The sequence below is a fragment of the Tuber melanosporum genome (assembly GCF_000151645.1).
Source record: "Tuber melanosporum whole genome shotgun sequence assembly, scaffold_101, strain Mel28".
NCBI classification, from domain to species: Eukaryota; Fungi; Ascomycota; class Pezizomycetes; order Pezizales; family Tuberaceae; genus Tuber; species Tuber melanosporum.
Genome location: NW_003298757.1, coordinates 97,566 through 113,112, shown reverse-complemented (window position 1 = coordinate 113,112; position 15,547 = coordinate 97,566). Strand labels below are relative to the sequence as shown.

The 15,547-nt window shown below is 45.5% G+C and overlaps 2 protein-coding genes; one reads left to right on the top strand and one right to left on the bottom strand.

Moving 5' to 3' along the window:
• Positions 1-2,179: 2,179 nt before the first annotated feature.
• Positions 2,180-5,879, top strand: GSTUM_00000013001 (uncharacterized protein; the record flags this gene model as incomplete). Its single annotated transcript, XM_002835265.1, has 3 exons — positions 2,180-2,257; positions 5,083-5,732; positions 5,762-5,879. 3 exons carry the CDS (start codon positions 2,180-2,182, stop codon positions 5,877-5,879), a joined length of 846 nt encoding a protein of 281 aa, XP_002835311.1.
• A 93-nt stretch (positions 5,880-5,972) lies between these two features.
• GSTUM_00000012001 (uncharacterized protein) lies at positions 5,973-7,111 on the bottom strand. XM_002835264.2 has 3 exons: positions 6,745-7,111; positions 6,536-6,661; positions 5,973-6,467 (listed from the first exon to the last, which is right to left on the bottom strand). Exons 1-3 carry the CDS (start codon positions 6,964-6,966, stop codon positions 6,006-6,008), a joined length of 810 nt encoding a protein of 269 aa, XP_002835310.1. The 5' UTR covers positions 6,967-7,111; the 3' UTR covers positions 5,973-6,005.
• Positions 7,112-15,547: the final 8,436 nt, after the last annotated feature.

Sequence of the window (15,547 nt, the reverse complement as noted above, 5' to 3'; positions counted from 1 at the left end):
AGAGTAAATTACAGTGTCTTTTAAGAATAATTATGATAGAAGGCTGTAAACAGTAGATACTGAAGAAAAATAAGAATAGTTAATGAAGACAATGCTTAAGGGGATGAGATAATAATATTTGGAGTGTAGAGTATAAAAGGAAGCAGAGTGGAGATATCATCACGGTTAGAAAATAATCAGGGAAGAAAAAAAAAAAAAAGTGGAATCCAAGATACTACTAAGATGTATGACCACAACGATTTAAGAGAAGTTTCTCAACCTGTTAGGAACTGAGGATGTAAGATTTAGTATTTCATCAGAGGTGATTCTATTACATTCTTCCTGACTGGCAGAGTAAAGGTCAGGAATGGTGACTGGGCAGTGATGCCAGTTTTGAATACGGTGTTTTAGAAGATACTGTACTCCTTCCATCAGGTTCATATCAGGAGAGCTCAGTGGTCAAGGAAAAATATAAGAAGATATGCCTAACTCATGAAAGACTTGAGTAGCATGTTTCGAGTGATGGGCAGCTGCACTATCTTGTTGAAAATAAATATAGCCAGAGTTTGTTTTACTAGCTTCATGAAGTGACATATACCATGAGTAAAGATGAGGTTGAATTATCCTATTAATATAGATAGATCTGGTAATATTGCCCCAGCTCTTCATATCTCAAATAATAAGGAGATCTTTTTATATCACGGTATACTCTCTCCCCAAACCATGACTGTTATGAGTCAGCTAAACCTATGTACAAAATAATCTTCTAGGAAGTTCCCCCCTGACTGGCGAGTTACCCAGACATTACCTGGGATCTGGCCAACTGAAAAAGCATACTAATTGGACCAGATAACATCTTGCCAATCCTTAATCATTCAATCCCGGTATTTATCTCCTTAATCCTTACTTTTCACTTTGGCTACAGAAGAAAGAAATAGTTTTACGTAAGCAATTCAACAGTAATATTCATGACTAGCAAAAATGTACCTCACAGCATTGGGTCTAAACAAATACTAGTAAGGTCAGCAATCTGAGTAAGTAGGAGGTGGTAGTGGTAGGCATCAGCAGTAGCAAGATTGATCAGCTGGTATTAGATTTCAGGAGAAATAGTAGGAGGCCATTCACACTATAGAGATTCACTAGGCATAGTGTTACTATTAGTAATATGGTAGAGGGTACTAAAGTGCAGTTGGGAGATTTGATGAAGTTGAATATATGTCCAGCTGGTCTAGATACGAAGTCCTCCAATGATTCATCGGGTTTTATTAGAGATATGAGAATATATGACTGCAGATACAGAGTCCTTTTCTTCCAAAGTACTCTGCTTAGAGACAAGATTGCTTGTCTTACATAATACCACATCCAGCCCAGGCCTGTCCCCTCCTGACTGAGACCCAATATCCTCCCATGATTCCTCCTTCTCATTTCTGTCATATACAGTCATAGGCCTTTCTGTCCTAGAAGCCTTCATAGTTGATAAGTCTTCCCTTTCACTTAAAGCATCTGTCCTGCTCTATCAGAATACTCCAGACCTAGGGCTTAGTACTTGAGAGAATTATTAAAAATTGGAAAACATAATCCTTATCTCTATAAAGGTTTGTATGAAATTAGTAATGATATTTTTCCAATTTCTACCAACTACCAAAGTATAGTACTATTGGAGATTTACTTTCTACTATTGTTTCTAATTTCAGTGCTGACACTTTCATGGCATATACCTCTCCTGGCTTTGTACCATTCAATATAATTAGTAAATGACTTATATTGAGTATGGTCCGGTAAGGCCAGAGAACTCGTAGTATGCTGTGGAGAGGAAGGCAGTATAGGTGCAGCCCTTAAAGGACCCAGAGAACTCAAGTGATTGAGGTTATTGGAATGGGGTAAAATATCTAAGCTTGGACTTATACTCAGTAAAGTATTTGAAGCTACACTCTCAGTCATGGCTAGGATCCCTTTGACACATATGATATAGGGGGGAGAAAAGAAAAGTCCCCGATAGTACCTCCAGAGCCTGGATGTGTTTCTATCACTTTTTTTTTTCTTTTTTTCTTTTTATAATCTTATTTATTTATCTGTTTTAATGAAAGTAAGGCTGGGGGTCATATCAGCTCTCGCCATATAGACCTGCACCTCCACCCCACCTTATTCTCAAGCAGCCAGAAGAAAAATGGTGACCCCAGAAAGGCTAACACCAGCAGCCATGTGCCCAACCCTAAGGTCCCACGACTTGAGTGCAGAGGAGTCTCTCCTAGAGCCACCGATACCCAACCAGTCCTCGGTTTAAAAAACTCCCCCGCAAGTCTCCCGCACGGCTATCTACAAATGGTAAAGACAGAAAGCCCAGAAACCCATCCTTCAAAGCAAGGAAAAACCCCCATCCTGACAGTACATCTCCGACTGAACTGAAGAAAACCAAAACCAGAGTAACCCCAAACGAAAGGCCGAAACCAATCCCTCACCTACAACAACCAGATACCAACCCAACCCGTGCTCCTCGCTTGGGACAAATCAATGGCCAGGCCTGGCCCGTGAAGTCGAAAAAACAAATAGATGCGCCGCATAGGTGACATAAACGTATGTCTTGGGCATGTAGCCTATGGTCACAAGTAGGAGAAACCAAAGGAAAGAGCGCCTGCTGTAAGCAGGAGGTATTGGCAGAACGAGAGCCCAAGCCGTCCGTCCGGGAGGGCCGAAGGGGCTGCCCGAAGCAGCAAAAGAGGGAGAGGTAGTAGGGTACCAGCCGACAGTAGAGGGTACCAGCCGACACGACCAAAGAGAAAAAGGGAGGAAGGGCCAAAGGCCCCAGTACCGACCCAACCAACCAAAAACCTATTGCTGTATTACCGCATCTCTCATGTAGTCCCTTGTTCTCCAAGAGATAGCATCACTTAGTGGAAGGGATCCCACCGGCGGTAGGGAGGCGGAAGGGCGAGGTGAGAAAGGCAACCAAACTTGAACTGAGCGACTATGAGGGTATGGCCAAATCTCACCACGAGACAGACCCCGAAGTTACGAGCCGAGGTGTTCCCCAACAGGGATCGTGTAATTGGGGAGAAGAACGTCCACCACTACTAGCGCCATCCAGAAACGAAGAGAGGAAGCCGACCGTGCCAAAGCTAAGCGAGCCCCTATTAGCAAGACAGGACTACTGGGTGAGCCCAGATAACTCCCCCATCAAGCAGACAAGAGACAAGCGAGGCCAAAGCGGGAGAGGATGGAAGAGTTAACCGTGCCCCTAGGCAGGAACCATCGAGGGGGCAGAGGGGAGTGGGGGGGGCCAATGATAGTTGACGTAGTGTTGCCAAACTATGTGGAAGGAAAATAGGAGCGACGGAGCGTGGATGTATTTCTAGTACTTTTTTTTTTTTTTTTATAATCATTTAGTTACTTGTTTAAGGTACAAGAACATCACATGCAGCGCTAGGTATGGTGTTAAGAAAACACCTCCACCCCGCACCAAGAGAAAACCCATACCCCCAAGACCCTCTGGTATGGGCCCAACCGCACACACTCCAAGGGCGATCAGCTCAGGTGCCCAGCTCGCAGGCCTCACGACTTGAACGCGAAAGGGTCTTGCCTAGAAGCCAACCAAAAGTCCAAGAAGATTCCTCGCCCGAAAGAAATCCCCACCCACTAACTACGTGTAGCTAACAGGAAGGAAACCAAACAAGCTAGGCAGGAAAGCATAAGGAAAAACTCCATCCCGTAAACTACAAGACCTATAGGGCCACAAAAAAAAAAAAATAACCACTGCCCACCGTACCACCAGATTTGCCGTTATTTAAAGAACCGCCCCCAACCAGCTAAGCCACAGAGGTAGTGCAATACCATGACCCGCCAATCGAGAACAGAGGCCACGGTGCCAGGCCCAAGGAATGGATGTTTGGCAGAGGGGATGCCGCCCAGCAGTAGGATGCCAGCCAAAGGGAGGAGGTAGTAGGGTACCAGCCAAAGAGAGAAGGCAGTAGGGTGTGAGCCGACGCGACCGAAGTGGAAAGTGGAGGTAGGGCCAAAGGCCCCAGTGCAAACCCGACCGTAGACCGAACCGATGTATTACCGCGTCTCTCATGTAGTCCCTTATTCTCCGAGAGATAACGTCACTTAGTGGAAGGGATCCCACCGGTGGCAGGGAGATGGAAGGGCGAGGTGAGGAAGGCAACCAAACTTGAACCAAGCAACTAGGAGGGCATGGTCAAATCTCACCGCGAGACAGACCCCGAAGTTACTAGCCGAGGCGTTCCCCAATGGGGATCATGCAAGTGGGGAGAAGGACGTCCACCATTGCCAGCGCTGTCTGGAAGCGAAGAGAGGAAGCCGACCGTGCTAAAGCTAAGCGAGCACCTATTAGCAAGACAGGACTACTGGGCGAGCCCAGATAACTCCCCCATCAAGCAGACAAGAGACAAGCGAGGCCAAAGTGGGAGAGGATGGTAGAGTTAACCGTGCCCCTAGGCAGGAACCATCGAGGGGGCAGAGGGGAGTGGGAGGGCCCATGATAGTCGACGTGGTGTTGCCAAACTATGTGGGAGGAAAATAGGAGCAACGGAGCATGATGTGTTTCTAGCACTAGGATCCTCCTATTTATCTTTCAGGCCCCAGGAAAACTTGAGAACAAGTTTACTCTGAATCTGATCAAGAACTTTCTTTAAACGTCTTTGTGAGTTTACTATTCTTGCACATTCCCAGCTACTTACTCCATATATTGTCATCCATCACAGCTTTGATAATTCTTACGTTCAATATACCTGCTCAAGACACTCCATCCAGTTTCCTAATATCTGCCAAGATAACAATTTTTCCACATCGCAACCTGTCTCCCAACTTCCCAGCGTGACCCTGCAAATCTTTTTTTTCCGACCTTTATGACCCTGTGCGAGTACAGCAACTTTCAGGGATTCTCCCCAGATTTACCCCTACACCCCACGGCAAGTAGAGCCTCACTTTAACCCCACTACTTACCCCACCAGCACTATCCCCGAGCACAGTACTAAGTGTATGATTATTTAAAAATTCTCTCACGGAAAAGCTCCAGCACGAATGTCTCTATGATAAGCGCGAGTATGTCGGAAGAGCACTTAACCCCCAGCAACCTTGGGACAAAAGAATAGCAAGTCCCCCCTCTCCCCCTCCCCACCCATCCACCCCTTTTCAGTGACTAACAGACCAAAAAAAAAAAAAAGTTGGGACGAAACCTACACCCTCGAATCCCAAAACTTCAACGCAGACCCAGCGAACGAGGGACATGTCTGGTTCAGCGAATCCGACGCGGAATTGCGCATCCTGTCATTCCTGCGGCGGATAGCCCCCGAGGCGCGCTCGTTCCTGGACATCGGCACTGGAAATGGCCATCTACTCTTTGAGATTGTGGAGGAAGGGTCTTGGGATGGGGGGTTATTTGTCGGCGTGGATTACTCTGATGGGGCTGTCGCCCTGGCGAGGAGTATTGCCAAGGGGCGGGGGGTGGAGGAAGGGAAGGTTGCGTTTTGGGTTGCGGATATTCTGGCTTTAGGGGACGGGGAGGTAGAAGCGGAGGAGTGGGTTCCTCGGGGCGGCTTCGATGTTTGTCTGGATAAAGGCACGTTCGATGCAATTTCGCTTGGTGATGGGAGGCTACCGGATGGGAGGAGGGTATATGAAGGGTATGCGGAGCGAGTGGTACGGGTTATGAAGAGGGGGGGTGGCTTGTTGGTTGTCACTTCTTGTAATTGGACGGAGGAGGAGTTGAAGGGGAAGATGTTGGCTAGTGAAGGTATGTACCAGCTGTATGGGTTGGTATTGGGAGGGTGTTCGCTAATGAGGGCATAGAGTTAGAGTATCATGGGAGGATAGAGTACCCATCTTTTTCGTTTGGTGGCCAGAAAGGGCAGACCATTTCTTCGGTATGTTTTCGTAGGAAGTGAATTTTCCCCCGTCATATGGGGTTGCTCGGAAGCAGTCTGTATACCGCATAGGAATGGAGAAAAAAAATTGAAATTTGAAAAGAAAAGAAAAAGTCGTATGATATCATACTATAAGCCAATTTTCGCTCATAGACCATTTTGTCTGAAAACACCAATGGCCAACCACCTCTTCCTCTCCACGGGATCTTCCTGCCCCCGATCCCTCACCCATTCCCTCTCTGCCCCCTCAACATCCTTCTCCGTGATTTTAACCCTCACCAAGCCCGCCCTTTCCGCGGCATCAAAAAATCCTGCGACTTTATCCCGCCCAGTATGGAAGCCGGCAATGGCAAGTAATTCCCCGTCTCTGGCCAAAAGCGTCTTGACGGACTTCGCCAGGTTGTCGTGCCGTGACTCCATCCAGAGGCAATCCGCCGCGATGATCTTGTCGAACGCTCCTGCCCGAGTGGTGCATAGTCTGTCATCGGTCTGGCCCCATTCATGCCCGATGACCGAAGCTCTCGCCAGTTGAGATCTGGAGAGGTTGATTTCGAGGTTAGTCTGGATGTTGGAGAGGAATTCCGGGACCGGATAGTCAGATAACACAGTCTATCACCACCTCTCCCATTAGACCACCTCTCATCTTAGTAAATGAGGAATTCGGGCAACACAAATACCTCCTCCGCATCACAATACACAGCAATAATCCCTGGTAAGCCCGCACCCGCGCCAACCTCCAAGACCTTCTTCCCAGCAACATTAAACTCGGCGGTGGTAATCAGCTCGGCTGCCTGCAAGGCTGCCTATCACACTCCACCATTTCCCGATTAGCTCTCTCGCATCCCAATCACCTCGGAATAGAGGGGAAGTGGAAGGAGAAAATCACATTCCAAACAAAGTGCGAAAATAAACTGTGATTAGACGGGTCCGGGTCCGCAAGGCGGAGTTTGAAGTCACCGAGTTCCTCGCTCTTGTAGAGTACGTACTTGCCCGGCTCGCCGTGCTGGACACGGGGGTCGGAGAATATGGTGGAGAGGGAGTCCTCGAAGACGGTGGCGGGGTCTGACTCTGACCTTGGGTCGAGTTCTTCGATTGTGTTCGTTAGCATGGTGTGCGAGTTGTTGGTTTCGTTGATGGTATTCGTCGTGGCTGTGGTTGTAGTGGTAGGCGATAGTGGTGGAGTCAGCAGGAATCGGAACGACTTCTAGTAGGGAGGGGACTATGGTAGAATTTCCGCGCAAGAGGGTAAACAGTTGTTTGGAGGGGGGGTTGGCGGGGAGTGGTGCGGTGCAGGGGTTCTGGACTTTTCTGGTTGGTGCGCAACATGAGGTGATATCATATGATACAACACTGTCAACAAGGGCAGTAGTGGTACCGGTATGACAGAGACAGGGTATTAGTGTGACATTCTTGACAGTCAGAGTCGATGGTCTCCCAGCTCTTCAGATAGCTTAGTATGATAAAATAGTCAGCTCGATCCACGGGGAGTTCACAGAGCTAGTCACTATAGTAAAATAGAGCCACTCGTCGTCGGTTGGTATCATATTAGAAACACCTTGTTACAAGTACCAAGCGGGACTGCCCGTAGGCCCGAAATTGCTTTCTTGAACCTCCCAAATCCGAGAAAAAAACACCAAACAGATATACCCCATACCCGTATGCAATGTTAGTTCAAAGAGCCCTATAAAAGACTGCACAAGTGACCTCTCCGAAACCAACGTGAAGAGGGCAAGTTAATAGAGAAGACCTGGATGGAAGTGAATGCAAAAAAAAAGTATAGGCATATCATAACGGTGTCCCAGATTTCTTTATAATGGCTTCTCCTCTATCCCCTGCTCCGCACTTTTTCATACCCGAGCCCAGCTCCTTATAGCATCGTAAAGACTAGGCCCCGGGGATTCGCGCATTTTACAAGCAAAACAAGGGTTTGAGATACAATAAACGAGGTGTCTTACCGTCTAGAGGCGGTTTCTAGTACTTGTAGGTTGACCCTTATCGGTAGAATCCTATGGTAAATATCCAGTTTCCACCCCTTTGACGAGACTTAACTACGAGTATGACCCGGTAGCGCAAACTCAACTGATCCTAGCTAATCCACCCGTAACACTGAGGATATGTGTATATATCCAAGTCCTATCATTTCCTAAGAATAGGATCCAGTGATAGGTAAAGGGTAGGTCCAGTGCCGTGATGATTACGGAAAAGCACTAGCCTCCTTCTAAGCTTCTAGCCTAGCACCACCCAATGCTGGGGGGGGGAATCTTTTGGGAGAATATCCTCTCAAATCACAGCCTTTATGCTCTTCCCATAGGGCATGCAAAGGGGTGGATGAAATTATCAAGCACTGGGCCGAAAACCAAGAATCCATTGTGGGTGGCAACTTCTATCACAAGAAATCACTCGTAACATTTCTCCAATCCCTTTGTATCGCTCGTCTAGAGAACATCATCCCTCAAGACCCCTCTACCCTCATAACAATAAACAATAGGTCGGTGTTACCATAACCTATAGCCGTAGATAATTCCACGAGAACGAGAACCACCACTTTAACTAACCTAACAAAGAAATTCCTAGATCAAGACGATTGCTATATAATATTATAAGAGCTTCGGGGGCTGATACATCGTGTTGCCTCATCTATAGAGCTTCTACCGCACTAGCTATGTGAAGAAATATCCGGCGGGAAGGCCACACCGAGCCCTCGGGGCCAACAGTATGATAGATTTTACATGAGCCTAAGTGCTACGCCCATCCTCAGCCGAGACAAACCGATCAACTGCATACCAGATCGAGTATAAGTAGTGGCACTTGGCCAGTGTGTTGGGAAAGGTAAATATAAAAAGAAAGGAAGGAAGAAAAAGAAATGGCTTTGCTAATATCATTCAAAATTCCTGTACTCATCTCTATATAGACCCCCCTGTCCTCGTGTACAGCCAACATTGAAAATAGAGGTCAACACTCAATCCCTTCTACGACTGAAGTTCAAGAAAGGTGGGAGATTATCCATGGAGCTCAATAATCTATGGTGGGCTACAGCTAATGAAAAGGCCACAATCAATCTCTATAATGATATAGATGCTATGGGGTTGATTTGTGGTTGGTATGAGGCAGCGTTCACAAGAAGACATCCTTAAGTATCATACCAAAAATAAAACCCCTTCCTTTTTGTGTATTAGCGCTGATGTTTTCATTTTGAAAAAGATTTTTAAGGATTCTGACAAAAAGAAAAGGATGCTGCAAAATATTAGACTCTGACAGGGCTTAGGGCATATCTCGAGATGTTCCCATTCACGTTCGTGCATATCAACATCAATGGCTTCTACCATTCAATGGCAAGGTCGACGAGCTCAAGGTCAATATCAAGGCGAATGGGGGGGTATCTCAAACAAAACACAATGGAAATATATATTCTCCTCACCGCCAAGCTCCCTACGACAATGGCTGAACCAACCCCCACTCACAAACTCCATTCACGATCCCAGAATTCCTAGATTCCTCTTGTATCTGCCCTCCCATGGACTTCCTGTGGTATAAAATGCTTCTCCTCATCCTCCTCATCCTCCTCATCCTTCCTTGAACCAACACACACATCCACGACTCCCACCGAGCATCTGCGCCCCCAACCAGAGTAAACAATACTTTCAATTCCCAAACTTTTACCACCCACCAACCATGAGCGCCAGCGCCAATGCCCCCAACACCATCGTCCCCAGGGACAGCGACTTAACCCCTACCGCCCGCTTGCAGGCAGTAGCCACCTACTTGGACCAGGCCATCAAAAACAACACCGAAATCATGGAAACCCTCCAAATCCGTTTGGCAAGGGTACACAGTCACTTTGAAGCCAACCTCCCTCAAATGCGTCTACAGACCGACCACCTAAGCGTGATGGCAAGCGACCTGGATACGGTTTCTGAGGCTGTGGCTAGGCTCAGTGGAATGGACGTTAAGAAAGAGGAGAGGATGGAGCAGGAGAAGGAGGGGAAGGGGAGGGTGAAAGAGAAGGAGAAGGGGAAGGGGAAGGGGAAGGGGAAGGGGAAGGGGAAGGGGAAGGGGAAGGGGAAGGGGAAGGGGAAGGGGAAGGGGAAGGGGAAGGGGAAGGGGGAGGGGGAGGGGGAGGGAGAGGGGAAGAAGGGGAGGGGGGAGGAGAGGAATAAGGCCAAGGAAGTGAACAAGGAGGAGAAGGCGAAGGCGAAGGTGAACATGGCTACTACCACCACGACCCTGACTGGGGTTCAGATCCCGGCTCCATCGGTGGTCAATCGCCCACCTGAACACCCAATCACTGCAGCAAGCCCTCCTGTCGGACGTCCCATCCTCACCTCCCTGAAATCTCCAAAGCCACGAACCCCACCAACTACCATCCCCCGGGGAACATTATCCTCCCCATACATCATAACCTCCTCGCCCTCGCCCTTCGTGTTCGGGGACACCACCACCCAGATACATGAGCCCACGAAAGCCAGCCGCACTAAAGTCGAAGTAAAGGAGGAGCCTGAGGATGAGAATCAGAATGCCATCACAACCTCCACCACCATGGCGCAAAACGAAACCCAGATTCCCTCACCACCCACGCCCAATTACAAATCCCCAGTAAAGAAGGAGCCTGAGGATGAGAATCAGAATGCCATCACAACCTCCACCACCATGGCGCAAAACGAAACCCAGATTCCCTCACCACCCACGCCCAATTACAAATCCCCAGTAAAGAAGGAGCCTGAGGATGAGAATCAGAATGCCATCACAACCTCCACCACCATGGCGCAAAACGAAACCCAGATTCCCTCCTCGCGTACACCCAACCACAAATCCCCAGGATACCCAGTCGTTGCGACAAACACCACGTCCCCGTCAATCGCACTTGAGAAAACGACTACAACCGACGGAGTCACGAAAGCCCCGGGGGAAAGGACGACCCATGAGGTACCGCAAATTATCCGCCGCCGGAGCATGCACACCACCCAGTCGGCGCAGAAGCACGGGACGCCCATCGCAGAGCAGTCGAGCAACCAGACCCCAGCGGAGCCCACCACCAAAGCCAGGTCCCCAATCTTAGAGCCCAAGGCCGGCACGAGAACCACAAAGAAGGCCATCGAGGATGTTTCGGGCCAGCACGCCGACAAAGTTGAACCAAAGCCCCAAGCGGAAATGGATGTGGAGATGGATGTGGAGATAGATGAGGAGCCGGAGAACCAAAATCAGAATACCACCACTACCACCACCGGCAAATCCACTAAACCCCGACGCGCAAAGACTCCCGCCAAGGCTCCGCGAAGTCCCCAGCGCCGGAGCACGCGAATCATGGAGTCAGCGCAGAAGCGTAGGATGCCCATCGCAGAGCAGTCGGGCCACCAGACCCCAGCGAAACCCACCACAAAATCCAGGTCCCCAATCCTAAAGCCCAGGGCCGGCACAGGAGTCACAAAGAAGAAGGCTACCCAGGGTGTTTCAAGCCAGCTCACCAACAAGGTTGAACCAAAGCCCCAAGTAGAGATGGGTGAGGAGATGGATGTTGAGATGGATGAGGAGCTGGAGAAACAAAATCAGAATCCCACTACTACCACCTCCACCGGCAAATCCACTAAACCCCGACGCGCAAAGACTTCCGGCAAGGCCCCGCGAAGTCCCCAGCGCCGGAGCACGCGCATCATGGAGTCGGTGCAGAAGGCCGCGCAGGATAAGCTCGCCACCCCTATGCCCAGCTCCCCAATCCTAAAGCCAAAGGCTGGAGCGGGGGTTTCCAAGCGCGGGGGTAGAGGCGGCGCCCGTGGCGGCCGCGGCCGCGGTGGCGCAGCGAGGGGGAGGGGCAATTGAGCGTATTAGATTTAGCAGTAAATGGATTTCTATCATACTTTCCTCCTTTCTTAGAAGAAAAAAAAAAAAAAACCATTCGGTAACTCAGAGTGTATGCTAGTACAGTCAGGGATTGTGGGGCTCTTTCAGAAATAGGTTGTCAAGGCGTTGGATCATATCGGCTGTCATGTTAGACACAATTATACAAACCTCAACAAGCAATAAATTACTCTCGCATAAACTCCCCCGGTACCGGCACTCACCTATTTAACTAAGTATGATATGTACCCTCCCTCTTTCCACCAGTGAGTGCCACATCGTCCAAACCCCACAGCCCAGCCGCCAGTAGCGCCGGGTGAGAAACCATGACGAGATGAGGAGAAGAATGTCCCCAGAACCTCCTCATCAACTGCGGCTCGAAGCCAATAAAGAGTATAATATTATCGTAGTAGGTGCGATACCATTATTCCACGTATCATAAAATCAGAAGTTTGTACGGTACGGTATTCAGCCCCCCCCCATAGCTATGTTGCATAAAAATAAGCCTTGATAATTAGGATAATCAATTCAATGAAAACTACCGATATACTTAGTTCGTGCTCTTCAAAATGTGCACCAGCCTGAAGAAAGCATGTTACACGCGGGCCGCGCAAAACTCCTGCTAAGCTCTGATTATGTAAATACTGATTAGTAGCTTTAACTTACATTATGACTACTATTAATCAAGATATAATATGATATAATGTGATATAATCAGACAAAATATGATATAATATAATATTATAGTATACATAAGTACCAAGATAAAATTACAAGAAAGGTGAATACAGTATATAATAACTACTGTTCATTACTCTAATACTAGTATTGTATATTAATAACTTAGAGATGACTTTAATTTTAAAGTTAGTATTTATTCTTAAGAGATATATGAAACTATTCTATAGTTTGATTGGCTCCTTGAGCAAATTTTCAGAAAATTTTATTTAAAACTAAGTATAACGTCCGAGAAACAAGATATTGTAAGAACTTTATATCAGAATTCAGTTACATAATAATATTATTATAATACTTGGTAGAAAACTTGGTCCATGGAGAAGAAAACCTACTTTACAAGTAATAGATCCACAAACACTTAGGACTTATTTAATTATCCTTAGACCATCAAGAACTAGTTTATTGTAAAACAACTTGAGTTATCATAATAGTTACTAATTTTAGCACTATTTACTAATTGCAAATATTTAAAAGTTTTTTACCCTAGGACTTGTAAAATTTGATGAAAATAACTAGTTGTTAACATCTTAAATATTAGCTAAATCACACTAATAGTAACTTATCCATTATAATATAAAATAAGTTTTTAAGAAAAATACTATTACATGACTAAATATAATAAGATAAAAGAATTATACAAGGAAAGTAAATGTCAAGTAAAGTAATAGTAACTTTTAAATTAACCTTTTTATCATATAAGAATATTATTATTACAAAAAAGCAGTAACCATAACAGCTTTCTAGTAACTTATTCCTAGGTATTGTAAGAATCTGTAAGAAATTCTTAAATACTAAAGACTAGAATGTAAAACATTAATGAAGATTCTTCTTAGATGATAAAAAAGCTAAGGATAAAATAGAGTAATCATTCAACTTATAGTATATTAATAAAAGTATTTCTGTAAGGCTTGAAAGAATAAATCCTTAAGAAATTGTAGATTCTTTAAATACAAAAGATCATAGCTAAAAAATATAACAATATCATTCTGTCTAAAAACAAAATATTATCACACTACATAGTAGTTAAAGGTAACGATCCCTTCTCAGATAGTTAGTGCTTGGCGACGGGGAACTATACTTCTCTTCCTGTCCTCTTCTTTCTTTGTCTTACGATAGCTTTAGGCCTCTGCCTACGTTACCGATAGTACAAGACCCTTGTCTTCTACCGGGAACGCCTATCGTAAGCTTTCTCTAACTCTTCTTTGTAAGGCGCCTTCCTTGGCGTAACGATAATGTTGCAATAAAGATAACGATCGTAAAGGTGTTTTATATTCGTTAAAGTAATAAGTAGGAAAAGTACTTAGAACAAAGCGTGAAGAACCTATCTTCCTCGGCCGCTTCGGCCTCCTTATATAGTGTTCTTCCCGCCTTTAATCATGTGACCTAAAGTGGTCACATGTGCAAAACCAAATCAAAACAAACTAGTCATGTGACCAAAGTGATCACATGCTCAAAACCTATGACCTTATAGCGAGGTCATGTGCGAAACTCATAAACCAATCATAACGCAATAAACAAGTCATATGACTCGACTGAGTCATATGCGCGAAACCCATGACCTCATAATGAGGTCATATGCGAAACATAAATCATATGCGCAAGGCTTACCTGCAGGGCACACTCGCAAGGCATACTCATCAGGTGCATGTCCCATGACTCATATTTGAGCCATGTGCGAAAGTATCACAAATCCCACACATAACAAATCATATAACCCGAATGAGTTATATGCGCAAAGCAATAACATACCTGTGACTCATAACCATGTGTCACGTGAAAACCTTTTCCATGCTAAGCCACGTTTGTGACATTAAAGATAAAATGAAGTGAAGTTCTAAAGCAGAGGACTTCATCAGCCTAAAATAACCTTATATCAGATATGTCAGTAGTGCATTCTGACACAAATATCATATCACCTGTGTTCTATATGTCTTAAGTGGCCTGAATATGTAGTTGTGTCCGGTATATACAGAGTACATCTTAAGTCTCCAGTTGCATCCTACATACTATTAGTGTCCAGTTACATCCCACACACCCAGAGTACATCCTCAGTTACTGGTTGTGTCCAGTATATTCTAAGTACATTTTAAGAATATATTAATTTTTATCTCCAGATTTGGTCCAGTTAATCTTGTTCTTTATTAATATCTGGATGCAGGACCACAGGGAGTTGTAATCATAATACTAAGCCACCTACTAGCCATCAGTGTATCAACTGAAGACTGGGACTAAATTTAAAAATATCTACAGTAATAGGAAATGTATAGTGCTAAATTCTATTTTAGTCTTTCAATGAATCTGGTTGCTAAAATAGCCTATCTTGTGAATGTAAAAGTGAGTAATAGTTGTGATAACTGGGATCGGTAAAGACTTGGATGTTTTGTTGATTTTCCAAAATGCGCTTATTCTAATAACTACTACAAAACATCACGGTCAGACCATCAATAATAGGTCTGTTAACTGCTATTTCTCATTAGTACCTATACTATCAATGCTAATAATTTAGGACAATGCCCTACTAAATTTCATCTTTCTAATGAACTAAAATATATATGCCTAATTTGAGTTTCCAAGAAGTTGCAGTGCATTTTGTATCTTTGTAAAGTGCTGACTTTAATACCAAAGCACTCAGGCATCCTTTGTATGCAGGACTTTCTACTTTACAGCAATATTCTACTCAGCACCATGTTTCTATCAGTGTAAAGAATATCTACTGGGTATTAGGATTTATGGAGATACTGTTAGGAATACCAGGATCCGATATCTAGAAATCATCCTAAGTAGGATAATCCCACTTGGAATCGGAAACCCTGGTCTCCAACAGCCCCCTCCAGCACCCTTACAGGACCTGCACATCATCATACACATCAATGTCTATTACATCCGGTGACTATAATGCTACAGAATTGAAGGTAGTGGAATAACACTGTTTACCTTACTTCCATCTATCTGACTGGATCCTATTCACAGGGTATATGGGAGGGGACATTCGGCTAGATCTGGGAAGTGGAACAGAGTAAATCCATTAACTACTCAGAAAGTTAATAGGCTTTAGAGATGTAATATCTTTGCTATGGACAGTAGGTAACAGGATGCTTTTGCATAAAAAGATGGTGTCG